A 22,124-nucleotide genomic window follows, 5' to 3' on the forward strand; every position below is an offset into this window, starting at 1 on the left:
ACCAGAAACTCAACTGGACTCACCACATAAATGCAATGCCTATAAAAGCAGGTCAGAGGCTAGGAATACTGTGTCAAGTAATTCACCTCTTGACTCCGCAAAGCCTGTCCACTATTGACAAGGCACAAATCAGGAGTGTGATGGAATGCTCCCCACTTGCCTACATGAGTGCAGCCCCAACAACATGCAAGAAGCTTAACACCATCCAGGACAAAGCAGCCCGCTTGATTGGCACCACATCCACAAGCATCCAGTCCCTTCACCACCAATGCTCAGTGGCAGGAGCATGTACTATTTAAAAGATGTGCTGCAGAAATTCATCAAAGATCATCAGGCAGCACCTTGCAAACCCATGACCGCTTTCATCTCGTAGGACAAGAGCAGCAGATGCATGGGAACACCACCACCTTCAAGTTCCCCATCAAGCCTCTCACCACCCTGACTTGAAAACATGTCACCATTCCTTTACTATTGGGTCAAGATCCTGGAATTGGATCCCTTATGGCATTTTGGGTCAACCTCAGCAGGTGGACTGCAGCAGTTCAAGAAAATATCACGCCACCACCTTCTCAAGGAAAAGTAGGGATGGACAAGAAATGCCGGCCAGCCAGTGACACCAAAGTCCCACAAATGAATTAATTTTGTTTTAAGTTGTGGGGCTTGATCTCCCTTCACAATGCCATACTGCCTCAACCCTACTTTAGAATGCAATTCCAAGAACTCTGCAATCTTATCCTTAATAATAGAGTCTGAAATCTTACCACTACTGACAACAGGCTAACCAGCCTATGTTCTACCTCCCTTCCTTCTTAAAAAGGGGTGTACATTAACCATTTTCCAGTCCTTGGCGACTCTCCCTGACTCCAGTCATTCCTGAAAGATCACCATTAATTCTCTACAATCTCGTCAGCCTTCAGAAGTCTCGGGGATGTAGTCCATCTGGTCTGGTTGATTTATTCATCTTCAGGCCTTTCAGCTTCCCCAGCACCTTGTCCTTGGGGAGGACAACTACATTCACCTCTGCCCCTGACTTTTTTGGAAGTTTTGCTATTTTATTTGAGTCTTCTACCATGAAAATTGATGCAAAGTACTTGTTCAGTTCCTCCACCACTTCTTTTTGCCCCATTACTACTTCTCCAGCCCCACTTTCCAGTGGTCCAATGTCCACTGTTGCCTCTGTCTTACCTTTTATATATCTAAAAAACACTCTTGCAAGCTTCTAGGTGGCTTACCCTCATATTTCGTCTCCTAGCCCTTCTTTTTATTTAGTTATCCTTTGCTGGTTTTTAAAGGCTTCCCAGTCCTCTGGCTTTTCATGATCTTCACCACATTGTATTCTTTTTCCTTTGCTTTTATGCTGTCCTAAACTTCCCTTGTCAGCCATAGTTACCACATCCTCCCCTTAGTATGTGTCTTCTTCATTAGGATGAATTTCTGTTGTGTCTCCTGAATTACCCCCAGAAAGTCCTGCCATCACTGCTCCACCATCTTCCCTGCTAGGCTCCCCTTCCAAAATATTGTGGCCAGCTCTTCTCTCATGTCTTTGTAGTTCCCAATACTCAACTGTATCTGATATCTGATTCAAACTTCTTCCTTTCAAACTGCAGAGTGAATTCTGTCATATTATGGTGACTGTCCCTGACGGAGTTCCTTCATCTTAAACTTCCTAATCAATCTGCCTCATTACATATCACCAAATTCAAAACCGCCTGTTCCCCAGTGTGCTCTACCACAAGCCACTTCAAACAAACCCTCTCAGCTTGAAAATTTGTGAGGTGGTGGGGGACAGAATGGAAATAAAGGATAGGTACTTTGATTGGCAGACATGTCATGATCTTACTAATTATTTGTTCTGGAGCTTTATATTTTCTTGAATGGAGAATAGAGAGTTGTATGTTCACACTTGTAGATGACATTTAGTTAGAAGGGCAGTAACTTATGAAGATTGGGACAGAAGGTTGCAATGAGGCATGGATAGACTTAGTGAACAAACAAAATGAGAAGTGATGTTTAATGAGCACAAAAGTATCATTCATTTTGAAACCATGAAAGGTAATTCAGAGACTCTGACAAACCAGGAACTGTGGAGGAGCAGAAAGGTTTTGAAGTCTAAGTTAAACAAATCAGAAAAAGTTAATAGATAAAAGGAATTTTAAAAAGGAAAATGGAATCTGGCCTTTATCTCAAGGTAGCTGCACCACAAGGGAAAGGAAATTATGTTTTAATTGTAAAAGACTTGATCAGTTCTCGGACCCAAGCAATAGGAAGGTTGCATTGGCTTGGAGTAAGTGCAGCACAGGATTCCCAGAATGATACCACAGTTCAGAGGGTTGCATTATGATGACAGGATGGAAAATCTTTACTTTTAAGTGAATGCGAGGGGTGATGAGTATGGAAAAAGACATTTCATCAAAACTTTTCATCTTGCACTTATCAAAACAATTTACAAGAATACCAACTCAAGGGGAAAACCAAAGCATGTATTGAATGAAAGGAGATGCCAATTGATTAGCAAGGGACTCTGATTTGGTAAAGGTTTTGCCATGGAAAATGCATCCAATAATGCTCATTGATGGGAAACTGTGAGGCTTTGAGTGCCTTTATTCCATATCAAACAACAAGATATATTTAATGAGTTTGCACTCCTCTACTCCTAGCTATACCACCACAAATAGCATCTTCTGAAGTTGATAAATTCTTAAAGGCCTTCCTAGCTAATCCAGTTTATGCTAATTGTAGAATTCTGATTGACTCGTCCAATTTTCAGAGTCAAGCTATTCAGTCTAATATTTAAACAAACCTGGCAGTTAACTGTCAATCAGTACTAATTGGTGCTTTCTCCATGGCAATGCCTCTACCATGCAGAGTCCCTAGCCAAACAATTGGTCTCATGCAGTATAAGTATTGGTTATTATCACTTGAATTGGTATTCTTGTGATTTGTCCTGATGAGTGTGAGATGAAAGTCTTCAACAAAATGTGCTTTTTATCAGCAATACTTAGGTTTTGTACTAACATATGTCTATAAACCTCAGGAGAAATAAAGAACAAGGGGATATAATCACAATATTGAAGTTAGTTTATTCAGAAGCAAAATTAAGGAACAATTCCTCGCTCAATTAAATTGTCACTTCCCTCCAGTTGTAGATGCTATGTCAATGTCCAAACCTATGATGTGTCAAGGGAAAAGGAATACGAAATCAGAAAAGCAATCTTTAATTACAGTTTAACCATTTTTAACTGGATTGAGAATAGGCCTGAGAAGTTGAACAGTCTATTGTTGTTGCTAATGCTCTTAAATTCCAAACTTCCCATATCCTCTGAAGAGTTCACATTTCTCCTCTCATATCTTGGAATTCCTCTTGGGATGTGAGAAGTAGGCATGACTTTAAAGTGCCAGTTTTCTAACAGCTTTCAAATTATTTTAGATGCCGTAAAAATACTTGAGATCTTATTGTCAAGATACCAACAAAATAGCAGAAAATATCTGGAGAATAGATCAAAAACACTTCACTTAGATTAATTTGAAGAATAATTCTAGTCATAAGAATTTTAGAAACGTATGAACATCTGCCAATTGTTATGGAGTGGAAATTGACTTCTTCTGAAAACTAAAACCGAAACACCCAAACACGAGCACCTTGCTCTATAATCTCTAAAAGGAGTGTGAAAAGTAGTTTAACCTGCCTTTCAGGAACTTCTAGTGGTTAAATAAAATAAATGCCTGACACTCACTTTACAATCAACAAGCAATAATTTTTAAAATTTAAATCTAAACAGTGAAAAAATTAACCAAATTATTAATAAACTGAATAAATTCCTTCTAACTACTAACTATTCCCGAATAAAACAGGATTCTAACAGAATGCAGTTCCAATAAGTATAAGTCCCACCCACATGAAATAAAACAAAATAAAGAATTTAGTCTGTCAAAATTATAGCCAGATTATGTGTCTTCCAGAATGCTCTGTGCCTCCTCTGTCAATTCTTCTGTCAGGAATATTAACCAAATGTGCTATTGGTACCTTTAATTTTTCTTAGGTCGTGCTTTCTCTAAGACTTAGAGAAGTCTGTGAAAGCCAGTGATTCTCTCTTGAGAGCTGATAGCTGCTAACTCAGACAGATGGCAGTTACTTAATCTGTCTTTGCCCAACTGTCCCTTCTTTTATACCCTTGATGACATATCAATTTCTTACGGTAGGATTGGTCTTATGCTGTCAAAACCATCACATTTAAATTTAATTGATTTTTGGTATCTAAGGTGCTTGGTTCAAGTTGATTGGCTAAATTCAAAACTTTTTGTGTTGATAACTAAACAAAACTGCTGCTTGGCTGGCTAACTGTATGGCCTTTTGATACAAACGTTTCAATTCAGGTGCTCTCTGTACTTGCAGACTTTCAAGCTGCTCACAGATAATTTTCTTCTACAATCTCTAAGCATAGAAAAAGCACAATCTTTTAAAGGGACCACGCAATGAATTCCCCTCTAGCATTTTACGAACACCAATATTTTACAAACACCAAATTCTAATATCCTGTCCACAATCCACAAATATTCTATCCAATTTGGCAACACAATCTAAACATCTACTTTCCCATCCTAGCCATATTTGATTAGAAAATGAAAAATAAATAGAAATTGCTGGAAAAGTTCAGCAGGTCTGGCAGCATCTGTGAACAGAAATCAAAGCTAATGTTTCTGGTCGAGTGACTTTTCCTCAATTTCTGATTTACAGCATCTGCAGTTCTTTTGGTTTTTAGAAAATGAGAAATATTCAGTGTAAAGGTATAAAAAGGAATATATAATTCAGAATTTAGTCAATAAACAACATTTTGAAAATATCACATTTCTCAGTTTGCAACTCACACTTGTCAGATTTCTTCCAGAATAGTGACATAAATCCAGCATTTTGAACAAAGCAGGTTATTTCACTTGCCCCTACACCTCCTCCCTCACCCCCATGCCAGGCCCGAAGATTACTTTCTATATCAAGCACATGTTCACCTGCACATCTGCCAATGTGGTATACTGTATCCACTGTACCCATTGTGGTTTCCTCTACATTGGGGAAACCAAGCGGAGGCTTGGGGACCGCTTTGCAGAACACCTCCGCTCGGTTCGCAACAAGCAACTGCACCTCCCAGTCACGAACCATTTCAACTCCCCCTCCCATTCTTCAGACGGCATGTCAATCCTGGGCCTCCTGCAGTGCCACAATGATGCCACCCGAAGGCTGCAGGAACAGCAACTCATATTCCGCCTGGGAACCCTGCAGCACAATGTATCAATATGGACTTCACAAGCTTCAAAATCTCCCCTTCCCCCACTGCATCCCAAAATCAGCCCAGCTCGTCCCCTCCCCCCACTGCATCCCAAAACCAGCCCAGCTCATCCCTGCATCCCTAACCTGTTCTTCCTCTCACCTATCCCCTCCTCCCACCTCAAGCCGCACCTCTATTTCCCACCTACTAAACTCATCCCGTCTCCTTGACCTGTCCATCCTCCCCAGACTGACCTATCCACGCCCTACCTCCCAACCTATCCTCTCCTCTCCACCTATCTTCTCCTCTATCCATCTTCAGTCCACCAGCCCATCTCTCCCTATTTATTTCAGAACCTCTCCCCATCCCCCTCTCAGATGAAGGGTCTAGGCCCGAAATGTCAGCTTTTGTGCTCCTGAGATGCTGCTTGGCCTGCTGTGTTCACCCAGCTCCACACTTTGTTATCTTGGATTCGCCAGCATCTGCAGTTCCCATTATCTCTGTCACAGATACCTGTTGTGCTAATATTGTTGGGTTTACAAAGGGTAAAGATTGGTTTGGTTTTCTGTTCAGAGGATCTCAGATAGAGCTTATATATGAAATCAGTTCAAAAAACAATAGAGTTGACCTCAAAAGCAGGTTTAGTTTCTTTCCCAAAAGGAGTTCAGGACAATGCAGGGAACAGGTTACACCATCAGAAGGATTTACTTTGTACAAATCCCAAAACAGGAGAATTTGGTTAAAAATCTGTATGTCATAAGAATTGAGAAAGTTTAGCCTTCTCAGAATTGTGGAAAGTTCATGTCAGCAGACTTCAAAAGGGCCTATCAAATTGCCTCACAGTGCACAGAATAGAAACTGTGAGGAGCCAGTTTTATAGATACTTATGTTGTTGAAATAGGAGTATAATGTTTCTGGACTTGAGTCTCTAATGAATAGCAGAGACAGTTTGGAATTGTATTTTGCTGTGTGTTTTGAGATCATTCTAACTATCTTCTGTTCTTAGATATCTTAGTTTGTTTACTTCTTCTTTTGTGTAATAATTTTCTGTTCTGTTGTTAAGGAAATCCGCAGCCTCATGTGAATGTCTCAGTGATTAGTTTCCATGTTAACTAAACAAAAAAAAACACATGATCTGCCATTCTGAGGTTTGACTTGTCTAACAGAATCACCAACTGAGATTATAACAGGTAGAAGCTTGTGTGTGGGACGTGAATTTATTGTTTAACAATAATTGGTATCTGTTCTAAAGAAATGGGCAGGTGGAGTTACTGGGCATAAGATGTGTGTGTTGTGGTAAAGTTTATTGCTTAGTTTACGTTTTCAAGATGGTTTTGAATGTTGCTAAGATTTTTATCTGGGAGTAGGAGACATAATAGCGCGCTATCTGAAATCTTCATCACTAAACTGAGAGCAGAGAAAATGAAGGTGGAAATAAAATCAGGATCTCACAAGGATTAGGTGCTTAAAGTGATTGCCGAACATTTAAATTCACGGGCAATTTTGAAATTAAGATGTCTTAGCTGGATATGCTAAGTTTTGGTTAGAAATGAAACAATTTGTGAGAGAGGGAAAGAGAGAAGAAGAAATGAGAAGACTTGAATTAGGAAAAGAGAAGAGTGGTGGGCTTGTGGAATTCATTGCCACGGAGTGCAGTGGAGGCCGGGACGTTAGATGCCTTCAGGGCAGAGATCGCCAAATTCTTGATCTCACAAGGAATCAAGGGCTACGGGGAGAGTGCAGGGAAGTGGAGTTGAAATGCCCATCAGCCATGATTTAAATGGCAGAGTGGACTTGATGGGCCGAATGGCCTTACTTTCACTCCTATGTCTTGTGGTCTAAAAGAACAAAGCAATAGAAAGAGACAAGAAAGACTAGAAAAGAACAATGGCGATGGTCAGAAAGTTAAAAAAGCTTGAAACGGAAAAAGATACAATAGAAAATAGAACTTAAAAAGGTTGAACTCTAAATGGATTAGAAAATCACACAACATGACTTAGCCAGAGAAAAGCTTAGAAAGTGGAGGTTGTAGCTTGAAGGATGCTTCTGATTGCAGCAAAGAATTTGATTTAACTAAAAATCTGTGCTTTCTGCCTAAATTTCCTGAGGGTGGAATTAAACGTATTTCATTTGAAAAGGCAGCTGGACAGAGTAAACAAAATATGCTTGGACCATAATGTTACTTGGCGTTTTTCAGGTATGGCTACGAATTTGTAATCTGTAGACCACGCAACTGTTAAAAAGCAACACTAAATGCTTTATGAGCTTGTTCCTGAAGCTTATCAATTAAGATTTATGACTACAAGAAATAAACCTAATCAGATATTGTAGAATTTGCAAAAGGAAAAGAAATTCTGTGGGACCAGTGAAGTTAGAGAAAAACTTTGAGACCGTAAGATAAATCATGATTATGGAAGAATTCAATTCAGTACTACAGCAAACTTCAAGGTTTATTTAGGTGATTGTAGAATATAAAAGATCTGAGTAAAGACACACAAATATTAAAAAGTCCCAGTGGGTAAAAAGACCATGGATAAGCAAAAAAAAAGCACTGTGATTCATTTGTGTTGATGGAAGTGATAAGCAGGAAAATGATTAATAATGTATGGAACTTTGGTTTGACAATCATTAAAGCACCGTAAACATTTCTGGTCTCCATTTTATAACGAGGATTTAGAGGGACTGTGGAAAGTACAAAAAAGATTCATTAGAATTATATCAGAACTGGAACATCAAATCTATCCGGAAGTACTGGAGATGCTGTGGTTTAGACCAATAATAAATCTATAATACTTCTTAAATTTGGTCAATTTAGTAATCGTGCCTTCCAATTTTAGCAAGGTTAATATAATCCTTTGTTCCATTGATGTTTGATACAGATGATCCATTCTCCAGGAGATTATGTTAGGGGCGGCACGATGGCTCAGTGGTTAGCACTGCAGCCTCACAGCACCAGGGACCTGGGTTCGATTCCAGCCTTGGGCAACTGTCTGTGTGGAGTTTGCACATTCTCCCCGTGTCTGTGTGGGTTTCCTCTGGGTGCTCTGGTTTCCTCCCACAGTCCAAAGATGTGCAGGCTAGGTAGATTGGCCATGCTAAATTGCCCGTAGTGTTCAGGCATGTGTGGTTTATAGGGGGATGGGTCTGGGTGGGATGTTCCAAGGGGCGGTGTGGACTTGTTGGGCTGAAGGGCCTGTTTCCACACTGTAGGGAATCTAATCTAATCTAAATTTCACTCAGTTGACTGCAAAAGTCATCCATTCACTTATCATATTGGAACTGGAGGGGAGCAAAGTCCTGGATGAAACGATAGATAAGGCTCTTGAAAGATATTTAAACTACAGTGGTAAGTAAAGGACGAGTGAAGGGACCTGGTGAAAATGAATGAAGTCAGAAGACAAAAAGAATTGAAGATGACAGTTACCTCAGTTTTGAAGTTTTTTTTTAAAAGAGTTAATCAGTACATCTTCACAGCTACTCCAGGAAGGTTAATTTATAATTTTCATTTTGTAGCTTCTTGAACGTTACAGCTGATAACTGATAACTTCACTGTCCATATCTTACAGTGTTTCAAGTCTTGATTTATTTTGCTTTAATGTTTTTCCCCAATTAAAACAAATTCATTCATGTAAGCCTTTCCTTGCAAATGGATCCCAATTTCTTTTCTGACATCCTGCTGACTATATTTAGACATGCGCAGTGATAAATGCATTGAATGACGAAAATTTGCACGTTACAGTGTAGTAAATTGTCTGTTGAAATATTTAGTTAAAAATTCAGGGATTAGAATCAAGAAACAAATGCTGTCTTAGCCAGGGAGGACCACTTGAGATAAGGGATTTTTAAAAAAAGTTGGATGTGTCAATGCTCTGAAAACTATCACAATTATTTGCAAAACTGAAAAGGCCCTTGAGTCTACACCGACGTAACTTCCACTAAAAGCACACTAATCCCAATTTCCTGCACTTGTTCGATATTCTTGAATGTTATGATTTTTGAAGTACTCATCCAAATATTTTTTTCAAGATTATAAGGTTTCCACACTCCATTACCTTCAAAAACAGTGCATTCCAGATTCCCACTACTGGCTGAGTGAAAGAGTATTTTTCCCAAATTCCCTCAACTTCTTGGCCCTTACCCTAAAACTATGCCCTTTCATGATTGACCCCTCAACCAAGGGGAGTAGCTGCTCTCTTTTCACCCTGTCCATACCTCTCATAATCGTATATGCTTCAATCATGTCCCCTCTCAATCTTCTCTGCTCTAAAGAAAACATGATGTGGAGATTCTGGTGTTGGACTGGAGTGGACAAAGTCAGAAGTCACACAGCACCAGAATATAGTCCAACAGGTTTACTTGAAACCACAAGCTTTCGGAGGACTGCTCCTTCATCAGGTGGAGGGAGGCTTGTGACTTCAAATAAGCTTGTTGGACCATATCCTGGTGTCATAGAATCATAAAATCCCCACAGCGTGGAAACAGGCCCTTCGGCCCAACAAGTCCACACTGAACCTCAGATCATCCCACCCAGACCGTCCCCTTGTAACCCACCTAATCTACACTTCCCTGAACACTACAGGGGAATTTATCATGGCCTTTGGTCTGTGGGAGGAAACTGGAGCACCCGGAGGAAACCCAAGCAGACATGGGGAGAATGCGCAAACTCTGCACAGACAGCCTGAGGCTGGAATCGAACCCAGGTCCCTGGTGCTGTGAGGGAGCAGTGCTAACCACTGAGCCACTGTGCTGCCCCAGTGTCATGTGACTTCTGAGCAAAGAAGCAGTTCCAAGCCTAACTAATCTCTCCTTATAGCTCAATTTCTCCATTACAGGCAACATCTTGGTGAACCTTCTCAATACCCCCTCTAATGCTATCGCATTCTTCCTGTAATAAGGTGAGCAGAACTGCACACAGTACTCCAGTTGTGGCCTGACCAACACTCTGTACAACTCCAACAAGGTGACAGGGTGGCTTAGCGGCTAACATGACTGCCTCACAGCACTGGGAGGCTGGATTCAATTCCTGCCTTGAGTGACTGCCTGTGTGGAGTTTCCACATTCTCCCTATTTCTGGGAGCCACAAGAAATGGACGGATAGGGTGGGGAGTGGTGTGTTGGGTGGGATACTGTTTGGAGGGTTGGTTTAGACTTGTTAGGCCAAATGGCCTGTTTCCATACCATAGGCATTCTATGGATTACCACCATGCTCTTATTACTGTATGTCATGACTGATGAAAGCAAGTATCCCCTATACCTTGTTAAGTATCCCAATCATTTGTTCTGTCAGCTTCAGGAATTTGTGAATTATTACATCAAGGTCCCTCTGTTTCAATGTACTGCCATTCATTAAATACACTTTTATCTTGTTTCTTCTTCCAAAGTGCACCACCTCGCACTTTTCAGGGTTAAATATCATCTGCCACTGGCCTGTCCACCTGACCAACCTATATTTGCATATTTCAATAGCACTCTTTTTTTAGTACAATTGTAGTGCAGTAAATTCAATGAGAGATGGCACAGTGGGTATTAAGTAACATATTAACACTTGTTCAAAATTGTTATCATTTACTTATTCCTTATAATGACATATATATTCCAAACTTGACAGAGCAAAATGATTTTACTGGGTAATACTTCATGCTTTTGTTTTGTCATTTGAGAGGTAACAGTATCCAGTCTTATTTATATTCCATTCATCTTAAAGGCAGTATCTTGAGATCAAATTTCCTGTCTAAACCTAAACCTAACATTAAATCTATTTGCAAATAAATTGCACTTTAATTTCCTAACTTTTTTGTCTATTTGTCATAATTGACTGAGAAAAATAGATTGCCAGCTTGTTCAACGCTGCACCACAAACCGATAACAAAAAGATTTTTGTTTGCATGGAATGATGTGGCTTGTCCTTCGACATTTTGTTAGATGCTGTTTCAAATGAAGAAATTACTGCATGAAGGCTCCAAAACACAAGTTACCATGTTCCATGTTTTATTCTGTGTACTTAACTGCAACTGCACTGTTCTCATTGTGAATAATAGGATTTTTATGTACGAAGTGCTACTAGCATAGTAGAGCAGAGTGTACAACGTTATCTCATAACTATTGCTGTGTTTGTTTTCAATATGATACAGCAGTCCACAGTGATGCAAAGTCCAAGATTCCATGACTACAGTACTAAGTTACATGAAGCCATGAAGCAGTAGTCGCCCACATTGTTTTTCAGAAGAAGCACTGTATTATCAGTGTATATTTTAATCGATCTGTGCATGCTCTGCAGTGGATTCGATTTCCACATTACGAAAATACATGAGAAGTTGCAGGGCAGGTGTTGGAATATTGAACATTTAAATTGTTTAAGAGCATATGGTGTCACACTTTTCTACATTGACGGGATGTGGTTTCCTGGGTAGGTGACGTAAGGGTGGTAAAAGCCTGGTGTAGCTGTTTGTTGAAGGATATCTGATCAAGAGCCTTTGCAAAATCATTTGGTGATCTGGTGGTAAAACAAAAACCAAACGAACGGTGGATACTGTAAATCAGGGACAAAAATAAAGTCGCTGGAAAAGCTCAGCGGGTCTGGCAGCATCTGCGAAGGAGAAAACAGAGTTAATGTTTCGGGTCCAGTGACCCTTCCTCAGAAAGGTGATCTGATGGTGACTTGTTTTCAGAAATTTTAGATTTATTACACTGTTGCCAAATAGCTCAAGGTTATAACAAAGCATATTTACTGAAACAATAGATGGGAAAACAATTACAGCTGCATAGGATTTGAGCCCCCAAAAAATAAGTACAGAATTGTTATACACAATTAATCTGCACCTGTTTCTTCCAAAGGGTACAGATGGTAGCGCAAAACAAAATTCGGTGTCAAGTAGCTGCACACTTGAGTACTGAAATTAAGTTCATTAAGACTAGAACCAATTAAAGCTTGCCTGTATTACATAAAGCTGGCCTACATCTCTTAAAGTGAAAATGTATTCTGGCTGATGCAGTGTCTAGAAAGTGAATCATAATTATAAGAGTTTTTGTTTCTATATTCATTAACAGGATGAGGGCATTGCTGGCTGGGCAGCATTTATTGTCCATGCCTCATTGCCCAGAGAGCTGTTCAGAGTCAACCACATTGCTGTGGGTCTGGAGTCACATGTCGACCAGGTAAAGATGGCACTTTCCTTCCCTAAAGGACATTAGTGAACCAGATGGGTTTTTCCAACAATAGATTCATGGTCATCATTAGACCCTTAATTCCAGATATTTATTGAATTCAAATTCCACCAGCTGCCATGGTGGGATTAGAATCCTGCTCCCCAGAACATTATCTGGTCTCTGGATTAACAGTCCAGCGATAATACCAGTAGGCCATTGCCTCCCCTAATTGTACCATTGCTGAAAAAGCTTACTCCAACATTCTAAGGGTGCACTAAAAGCTTTAACAGAGGAAATCAAAAGAGGGTTCATAAAAGAGGCCAGGAGACTCTAAAATAGAAATTATACTGGCTGTGCTATCAAATTGCCATTTCAGTCAATACCAGTGGAATAATCCAAAGGATCTGAATGCAATATCACAAGAAAGTCAATGAACTTTCGCAAGTGCAATATCCTTATACAACTGCACTAGTCCTCTGCTGGTGCTCAATTGCTACAACCTCACTTACCCACATGGAATTTCAAACAATTATGACCGCTACATAGCATTCAGAGCCTTATCTTATCCTCACACAAGTTCTACTGCAGAATGCTCAGATGAGGACTTTGACGAGATGGTACAGTTTCGTGAATGGGCAGTTAGAATGGTTTTACTACTGCACTCGGACTAGTTTGCCATGGATAGGCTGGCCACACAGAGGCTGTGCTAGTTGCATTCTCCCTCCTCAGTTGGTCATTGACTATCTGACAGCAACATTGTGTACTAAGCAGACCACCATAAATCTTAACACACTCTTCAAGGTATTGTAGTGCTCCTTCAGAGCAGACATATTGATTTCAACATGCTAACGGTCCATTTGATCACGTAGTAGTGGGGTTTTCACAATACCCATATAGCGCATGTGCACAGGTTATACATTGTGATCATGAGCCCTGTGTCAGTAGCTAACATTTGGTTGTGATAGTTCAAATGGAAATGGGAATTGGAATGCACAGAAAGAAAATATCATGATTACTGCTGATATTGTGGAACTGACCTCCATAATAGCTGGTTTATAACCATACCCAGTGTAAGCATTGAACTGTAATTCCCAGCAGTTGTGACACGTCTCAGAGTTCTAGAGAACCTGCAAAGTGACATAGGTGATATGATCAGTACGGCGAAGCTGATTCTACACTCTGCCTGCTTCTCACTGCCAACAGAACAAGATATTTTCCGCAGAGACACTCAGGGATCTGCCATATGCATCTGTAGGCAGAGAATAAAGTGTTGGAAATATTGCCAAATCTAACTTTGAAGAATGTTCAAATCCATGATGAATTTCACAACTACTTGCAACGTAGTCCTTAACTTCCTGAGATTGCAATTGCAATTGCAAATTTTAACCAGCTTAGTGAAACAGGTACCGTTTCTCAATGGTGCTGAAGTAGGCGAATCGCTGAATGTTCTCAGTAGTTACGTCTCTAACTGAGAGACTATCTACCCTTCCTCTTGCCGCTTGTCCTGCAATGCTACTTATGTTCGTATTCCTTGTCACGTTGTTGTCAAAGTGAGGTTGCAAGTAATTTCATTCATGTATGAGAGCAAGTTTGTTTTGTGTAGAACTCTTCAAGCAGGACAAAGCACCTGCCAAGCACTGCCAAATACTTTAGCAACTTCAAAAAAAAATGTACAAACTACCAAATACTACTACAAATTCGGTTACAGCCAGGAGGAATTATCTAGTAACTAATCAGAGCTTTAAACAGTACTGGAGGGTATTTTTTCTGCTGACGAATGCATGTTTTGCTGTTAAGTATTTAGGAAATGGTACTAGCTGGAATGTTAAGCTCCAAAATGTCAGCATTGCTGTCAAACTGATGTTAGATACTGAATACATCATTATCTGCTGACTCTGTATAAATTTCCAGTGCATGCTTCTTGCATCAATACCTTAACCATGATGGTATTTGGTGAAATTCGCAGCACAAATGTACATGCTAGCTATGGATACCGTGTTGGAAGCAAAACAAGACATATTTTGTCAAAACAAATTGACAGAAAGAGGTCCAACAGAGCCAAATTTTGCTCCCGAAGATTTTAGTCTTATGAACCCATGAATCTACAGAACTCCAGTCATTCCCAGTATGCTTTGATAGGTCCTTCATAATGGCATTAGAAGAGGGCAATGTGCTGACACGTCCCATAATGCATAGCGAAGAACAACAGAACACCAGGTTAAGATTCGGCATTGTACTTGACATCCTATGAGGTTAGTTTGTTATTCTGAACAACTCATTACGTGCAGTAAAGACAATAGTTTGAAAACGTGTCTATTTTATGGTCCTGCTGTCGAATTTGCTGTGATGCTTTCTATCGTCAATTTTACGCTAGCATTCCCCATCAAGGGGCACAGAATAATGACCTCCTAGGTCACAAGTGCTTATCAATCATGAGGAAATGAAAAGATCTTAGCTTTGCTTTGTTCAGTAATTGTGGAATCTCACTTGCAATTGAATTTTGGGATATTTATTTAAAAGTAAAGTGTGAGACCAACAATATGTAGGGCATTTACGAACTATTCTGATAAAAATTCTTGATGTCAGTGCAATAATTTTTCCAACTCATGGCTCTGAGCTACATTTATTAAATGAAAGTTGTATTTTAATTGAAATCGTTCAATTTGTTGATGCAACTAGCTATTTCTGTACTTGTTAGATGAAAGTTTTCTGTCAATCCCTTGGCAAGTTTCAATGAATTTCAAGTATATTTTGTTTTAAACTCATTTAACATATATTTATTGGTCCATGAAAAATGAGAAGTGGACAAGGAAATGGGATTGATGAGAAATTGTCAGTGGTGCTATAATATCCTGATTGATTAGAATCAGTTGCAGCAGAACTTAGAAAATAATTAAAACAAGAAGCAAAACCAAATACCTAACGTCTATATTGAAAACAATTTCCATCTAACATCTGTAAACTTTGATATTAAGTACTCTGTCTCTTCAGACCAAAGCTCTTATCTCTTCCAGACTCTCATGGGCTTTTGATATGCTTTCAGCTGAGGTGAGCAGATTCACCCTCCATCACTTTCTTCACTCTCATCACCATGACTGGCACACAAGGCAGCAGTGTGCAGGATCAACAAGATGCACTTCAGCAACTCAATTTGTGTTTTTTAGCACCTGCCAAACCCACAACCTCTACCACCTAGAAGTTAAGTGAGTATATCTCTGAGAATTCTAACATCTATAGTTCTCCTCCAAGCCCACACCATCCTGAATTGGAACGACATTGTTGTTTGTGGGATCAAAATCCTGGAACTCCCTCCCTAACAGCACTGTGGGCATACCAACACCAGTTAAAGTGCACTGATTCAAGAAGGTGGCTCACTACCATCTTCGCAAGGCAGTCAGGAATAAGCAATAACTGCTGAAAAAGTGAAGCTCATGTTTCAAGAACTGTTTAAATAAACTCTTGCAATTGCTCAAAAACATTGGGCAAAGAAAGTTCAAGTCGTTGAGCCCCCAGTTCTTCATCCAATCGTGACAGAAATTCCATACTTTTTAGTCTTGGAACAACCATTAAGCTGCAGGACTTCAAAATGGGCTGGCAAGGACTGTACCATCAAAATATTTCCGGAACCCATTATTGTTCAATGACATGTAGAAGTTACTGCCTATTTCTCGTGCAAGATACTATTTCTGATTATGGCCTCTTTTTCAGAAAGACAGATATAACTCCAAGACACATTTTCACTTCAAAGATTTTCATGATCAATTTCTACACCCAGTGAGCCAAATGCCTGACTGTGAAGTCAACATACATCAGTTTGAACAGAACTGGAAACACTATTTTACAGAGAATAACTATCAAGTCAACTCAAATTCAATAGTTCTGAAAAATGCTGATAATTTCCTAACTTTTTTCCCAATCTTGCTCCTTTTCTTTCCTCTTCTGAAGGCATTAACTCTTAATATGAATTCACATTAACTGAAATAAATAAAAAAAACCCGGCATTTATTTAGTACCTTGCACTACCTGAAGATATTCCACAAAGTATTTTACAGCCAAAGAATTGTTGTTTCTAAAAAAAAGTGGCAGCCAATTTCCACACAGCAAGTTCCTACAAACAGTAAAGAAATAATCACCAGTTATTCGGTTGCAGTGATATTGATTGCAGAATAAATTTTCACCAAATATAGTGTGGGAAAATGTAAAGTTGTTCAATTTAGCAAGAAGAACAATAAAGCAAAGTATTATTTAAACAGAATGACGGCAGAATTCCAAGGTGCATAACAATTTGGGTGTTCTGTATGAGACACAAAAATTAGTTTGCAGATAAAGCATGTAATCTAGAAGGCTAATGAATTCCTGTCCTTTTAGTAAGACAGGAATTGAACATCAAATATGTTACGCTTCACTTATACAGGGAACTAATGAGACTTCACGAAACTTTGGTTTCCTTCTTTTAAGAAAGGATGCAAATACATTGGAGGTGGTTTATAGGTGTTTTACTCGATTGATACCTGTAATGAGTGAATTGTGTTTAGAAGATAGTTGGAAAGCCTGGGCTTGTTTCCATGGGTTTTTAGAAGGGTAAGGGGTAACTTGATTGAAATGCAAGAGATTCTAAAGAACTTGAAAAGGTAGATGTGGAAACAATGTTTCCTCTTCTGGATGTATCCAGACCTGGAGGACATCCTTTTAGGAGAGAGAAGAATCTCTTTCTCTCAGAGGATTATGAAACTTTGGAACTCTGCCTTAAAAGGCAGTGAAAGCAGAGTAATCGCACACTTTTAAGACAGAAGTCATCAGATTCTTGTTAGACGAGAGAATCCAAGATTATTCAGGTCAGATAGAAGTGTGCAATTCTCAACAGAATACCTAAAATCTTATTAAATGGCAGCACTGCTTTGCAGGAGGGTTGGGGGGGGGGGGCGCAGAAACAGGGACTGTCTAATTATGCTCTGATTTGTTAAGTTTGTATGCTTGTAGGAGAGAAGAGAGCTCCCCTTCTCTTCTTTGAACAGTGCCACAAAATGTTTCACGGCCAGCTAATGAGGCAAATGGTTTTGACTTCACGTTTCATCCAAAGGATACTTTCAACAAGGCAGTGCTCTTTCAGTATGGTATCATCCTGCAGTATATGCTTAAGTCTCTGGAGGGCAATTTCTAAGTCAGAACTGAATGTGCTAACAAGTGAGCCACAGTTGACAGATAATGTGTTGGCCCAGGTCTCGAGTACATTATGTAAGTCACCATACTCCATGGTTGTAAGTAGGGGTTGCAAAGTCTCAGCTGTGGGGAGCACCACAGCCATGCTTCCCATGTCTTTTATTGACATCTACATCTGTGTGCTAACAGCAACAAACACAGTTCTGCACAAATAATAGGCAAAATTTTCAAATTTAAAACAGTAATATATTCATTAATAGTTCTCCAATTCTGTAGAGGTCTCAGCATCCTCCAATTCCGGCCTCTCTCACTTCCCTGATTTTAACTCTCTGCCATTGATGTCCTTTCTTTCAGGCTCCTCTACCTCAAAAATGGAATTTGTTCCCTAGATTTTTCCACTTCCTTTTCCTTTAAAGGAGTCCTGCAAATCTTCCTCCGTCCTGTCCAAATACATTATACGGTTGCAATGTCATTACAAGTAACATTATATCTGGTCTGTGAATTTCATGTTTACTGCCTGTCTCAATTCACTGTTTTGAGGTTCAAAAAGATCAAAGTAGATTCGGGATTTGTCAACATTCTCCCTGATGTATAGCATATCTTCCACTGTATATAAATCTTCTCTTGCTGTCCACACAGTCAGACTGTAGCTGTATTAAAGTAAGATTGCTGAATTAGAATAGACAAACAATATAGCAGTGCTGCATTGTCAATTAAAACACATCAACATAAAATGTTATTATATCATATGGACTTGATAACAGACTACTTAATACAACATTTATTCGTCTGGACTTTGTGATGCATGGATGCAAATACATTTAAGATCATTTTACATTTGTCTTGTCTCTATCACCTTCTATAAGTCAGACCATAAGATATAGGAGCATATTTCTTTAGGGCAGCATGGTGGCTCAGTGGTTAGCGCTGCTGCCTTCCAGTGCCAGGAACCTGGGTTCGATTCCACCCTTGGGCAACTGTCTGCATGGGTTTCCTCCAGTTTCTTCCCACAATCCAAAAATGTGCAGACTAGGTGGATTGGCCATGCTAAATTGCCCAGAGTGTCCAGGGATGTGTATATTAGGTGGTCAATAGGGGGATGGGATGCTCTGAGGTTCAGTGTGAGGTTCAGAGGTTGGGCCAAAAGGCCTGTTTCCACACTGTAGGGATTCTATGAATTCGGCCATTTGGTCCATCAAGTTTTCTCCGCCATTCACTCATGGCTGATACGTTTCTCAACCCAATTCTCCTGCCTCCCCCGATAATCCTTGATCCCTTTACCTATCAATAACCTATTTATCTCTCTTAAAGCTACTAAATGATTTGGCCTCCACAGCCTTCAGCAGCAATGAATTCTGCTGATTCACCATCTTCTGATTGAAGAAATTCCTCCTCATCTCAGTTCTAAAGGGCCGGCCCATCACTCTGAGGCTGTGTCCTCAGGTCCAAATGTCTCCTACAAGTGAAAACATCTTCTCCACATCCACTCCATCATCTAAACTCCACTGAGTATACACCCAGAGTCCTCAACTAGGCGTCCCTTGTCTCTGACACGTCCTTCACTCCTGGGATCATTATTGTGAACCTCCTCTAGACCCCATCCAAGGCCAGCACATCCTTCTTCAGATATGGGACCCAAAACTGCTCACAATATTTCAAATGCTGTCTGACCAGATCCTTATTCAGCCTCAGTAGTACATCGCTGCTCTTATATTCTAGCCCTCTTGAAATGATAGATAACATTGTATTTGCCTTCCTACCTACCATGTGAACGTGCACGTTAGTCTTAAGAGAATCCTTCACAAGGACTCCTAAATCGCCTTCATGCTTCAGATTTCCAAAGCTTTTTCCTATTTAGAAAGTAAACTAAGTCTCTTCCTACCAAACAGCATGACCTCACAATTTTAAAAATTAATGCTAAACAAACAAAAACAAAATCAAAGAACTACGGATGCTGGGAATCTGAAAGAAAAACAAATTTCTGGAACTCAGCATGTCTGGCAGCATCGGTGGTGAACAAAACAGTGTTAATGTTTCAGGTCCAGTGACCCTTCTACTGTTAACATTTTGGGTCTAGACAGCCCTCTTGAGAGAATTCTGAAGGAGGGTCTCTAGACCTGAAACATTAACACTGTTTTCCTCTCTCCTCAGTGCTGCCAGACCTGCTGAGTTGTTCCAGGAATTAGTTTTTGTTTAAAAATTAATATCCTGCTCTTTGGTTTCCCTCTTTCCCATCATAATTTTGAATAAAGTTAGACTTGGATGCAAAAGAAAAATGAAAAGAATCAAAAATGTTTGAAATGTGAAATCTACTGAAAGAAAAGACCTCTGGAATTTAATTCAGCTAAACAGTTCTTTTACCTTTCTGATTGCTCCAGCAACCAAGACAGCTGTGGCCAGGATGGACGAACCAATGCTGCTCTAACTGGGAACGTTACTGGTTGACTGAGTGGCTGACAAATTTGCTCCATCTCCTTCACCATCTCCCAGGTGTAAACTTATATGAAGAAGCAAATTTAATTTTAAAGATGTCGCTGGTTTCAGATCATGCTTACATGTTCCTTAAGACGGTTTAGGAGCTAAAGGATAATTACAGAATTTTAAGAACAAAAAAGACAAAAGAAGTAAGTAGCTTCTTCATTGGAGAAAAATGTCACAATGTAATTCTAGTCCCTCATCAGTAATAGTCCTGCAACACATCCACTGCAGGACGTTAGTTATAATATAACAGGTTTACAAGGTTCTAATTTAAAATGTGGACATAGGAATTTATAATTGGAAGAATTAATTGTGTGAGTGTACACCTATACAAGACAATTCACACAGGTACAAAAACAGAAGTTGCTGGAAAAGCTCAACAGATCTGGCAGCATCTATGAAGAGAAATCAAAGTTAACGTGGGTCCAGTGACCCTACCTCAGAGCCCAATCCAAAACATTAACTTGATTTCTCTCCACAGATGCTGCCAGACCTGCTGAGCTTTTCTGGCAGGCAATTTTTGTTTTTGTTTCTGATTTACAGCATCTACAGTTCTTTTGGTTTTACTTCATGCAAGTAGATCAATTTGCTTTAAAAAGATGAGGCTGTACCTAGATACTGAAGACGATTACCAGGATTTGTCAATGAATGTACATAGTTTTGCTCCAAATACCATTTGTACAACTGTGTGACAATGGCTAAAACTTGTGATTTCTCAAGACATAATGAGATAATACATTAAGACTTATTAACTGTGCACAATTTTTGACAATGTTCAATAAGCAGTAACCCACCACTTTAATCTTTCAATCAATCCCATTTCTAAAATAATGTCAGAAGCATGGGTTCATCCAACTCTAGCCTCTTGTGCATCTCCAATCACCTGTCCTGGTCTTGAACTCTGGAATTTTTTTCTTCAAACTTCCTCCCTCTCTTCTTTAAATACCGCAAATTAAGTACATTGAAGATATTTCAAGATGGCGCTAGAGTGGGCGACATTTTACCAGCTGCCTACAGCACATCTTACATAGCTTATAATTGTTCTGTTTTTCTAAATCTCAATTGTAAGTCCATCAAGATTACTAACAATGCTCTCTTAAATCTACTTTATGGTTTAAAGATTCTACAACTGACAAGGCTCAACTACAGACGCTGCAACTGCAAGTCCAGAAGGATTAATGGCCTACCCGTTTCCAACAAACCCAGAGATAACAAGGTGTAGAGCTGGATGAACACAGCAGGTCAAGAAGCATCATAGGTGCAGGAAAGCTGACGTTTCGGGCCCAGGCCGTTCTTCATTCTCATTTTCTGAAGAAGGGTCCAAGCCCAAAACGTCAACTTTCCTGCTCCTATGATGCTGCTTGACCAGCTGTGTTCATCCAGCTCTACATCTTGTTATCTCAGATTCTCCAGCATGTGCAGTTCCTACTATTCCGGCGAGCCCAACCTTCTTATGGAAACCCAGAATGGAGGCTAGGCCAGCATAGGAACAAGGCCTGACCTCATGCTGACCTGCAATCTGGAAGGCCTGACCAAACCGGCCACAACATCCCCTGGAATGCACTAGGCCCCAACTGGTACCCAGGGCCCCAACAGGTGCACACAGTTACCTCCTGAAGCCGGAGACTTTCCTCACTGATGCAGAGTAGCAACCAGCTACTCAGGAAACGTGGGAGACATGCTGAACTTCAGGTTTGACTGAAGCTTTGAGGTTTCAAGCCCCTCCTTCCCAACATACTCCTAGCAAATGTTCCAACTATTGAAAACAAGATGGATGAACTTAAAGCTGGGCTCACCTTCCAAAGGGAATTGACAGATTGCTGTGTGCTCTGTTTTAAAGACATGGCTCACTCCTGCTACACCAAGAAACCCTCAGGTTGTGAGGCACAGTTCACCAAATGGATTGCTCAATGTCCTCAGGCAAGGCAAAGGGCAGTGGGGTCAGCATCCTAATCAACACCTCCTGGTGCTTAGACATGGTGACCCTAGTGAGTTACTGATCCCCAAATCTTGAACATCTTTCAGTGAAGTGCTGTTCCTACTACCACCTCCACTATCCTGACAGCGGTCTACATCCTA

General features: G+C 40.0%; 1 protein-coding gene across 11 annotated transcripts in view; it reads right to left on the minus strand.

The window, feature by feature from the left end:
- fam151b (family with sequence similarity 151 member B) overlaps positions 1–22,124 on the minus strand; it is a 76,526-nt gene that overhangs the window by 36,173 nt on the left and 18,229 nt on the right. For 3 of the 11 annotated variants that reach the window (XR_009445592.1, XR_009445591.1, XM_048526808.2), the window contains exons 5-6: positions 19,929–20,064; positions 16,421–16,515 (exon numbers count right to left, since the gene is read on the minus strand). Coding sequence is in view for 7 of the 11 variants with exons in the window: in XM_048526808.2 (XP_048382765.1) it covers positions 16,421–16,515; positions 19,929–20,064 (231 nt within the window). In the remaining 4 variants the exon portion in view is untranslated. Of the gene's footprint in view, positions 1–3,091; positions 3,168–10,866; positions 11,755–13,444; positions 13,535–16,420; positions 16,516–17,663; positions 18,218–19,928; positions 20,065–22,124 lie in introns of those variants that run through there. The other 8 variants (XM_048526811.2, XM_048526810.2, XR_007247138.2 and 5 more) reach the window with 6 other exon arrangements.

Source organism: Stegostoma tigrinum, chromosome 3 (genome assembly GCF_030684315.1).
Source record: "Stegostoma tigrinum isolate sSteTig4 chromosome 3, sSteTig4.hap1, whole genome shotgun sequence".
Classification (NCBI taxonomy): Eukaryota; Metazoa; Chordata; class Chondrichthyes; order Orectolobiformes; family Stegostomatidae; genus Stegostoma; species Stegostoma tigrinum.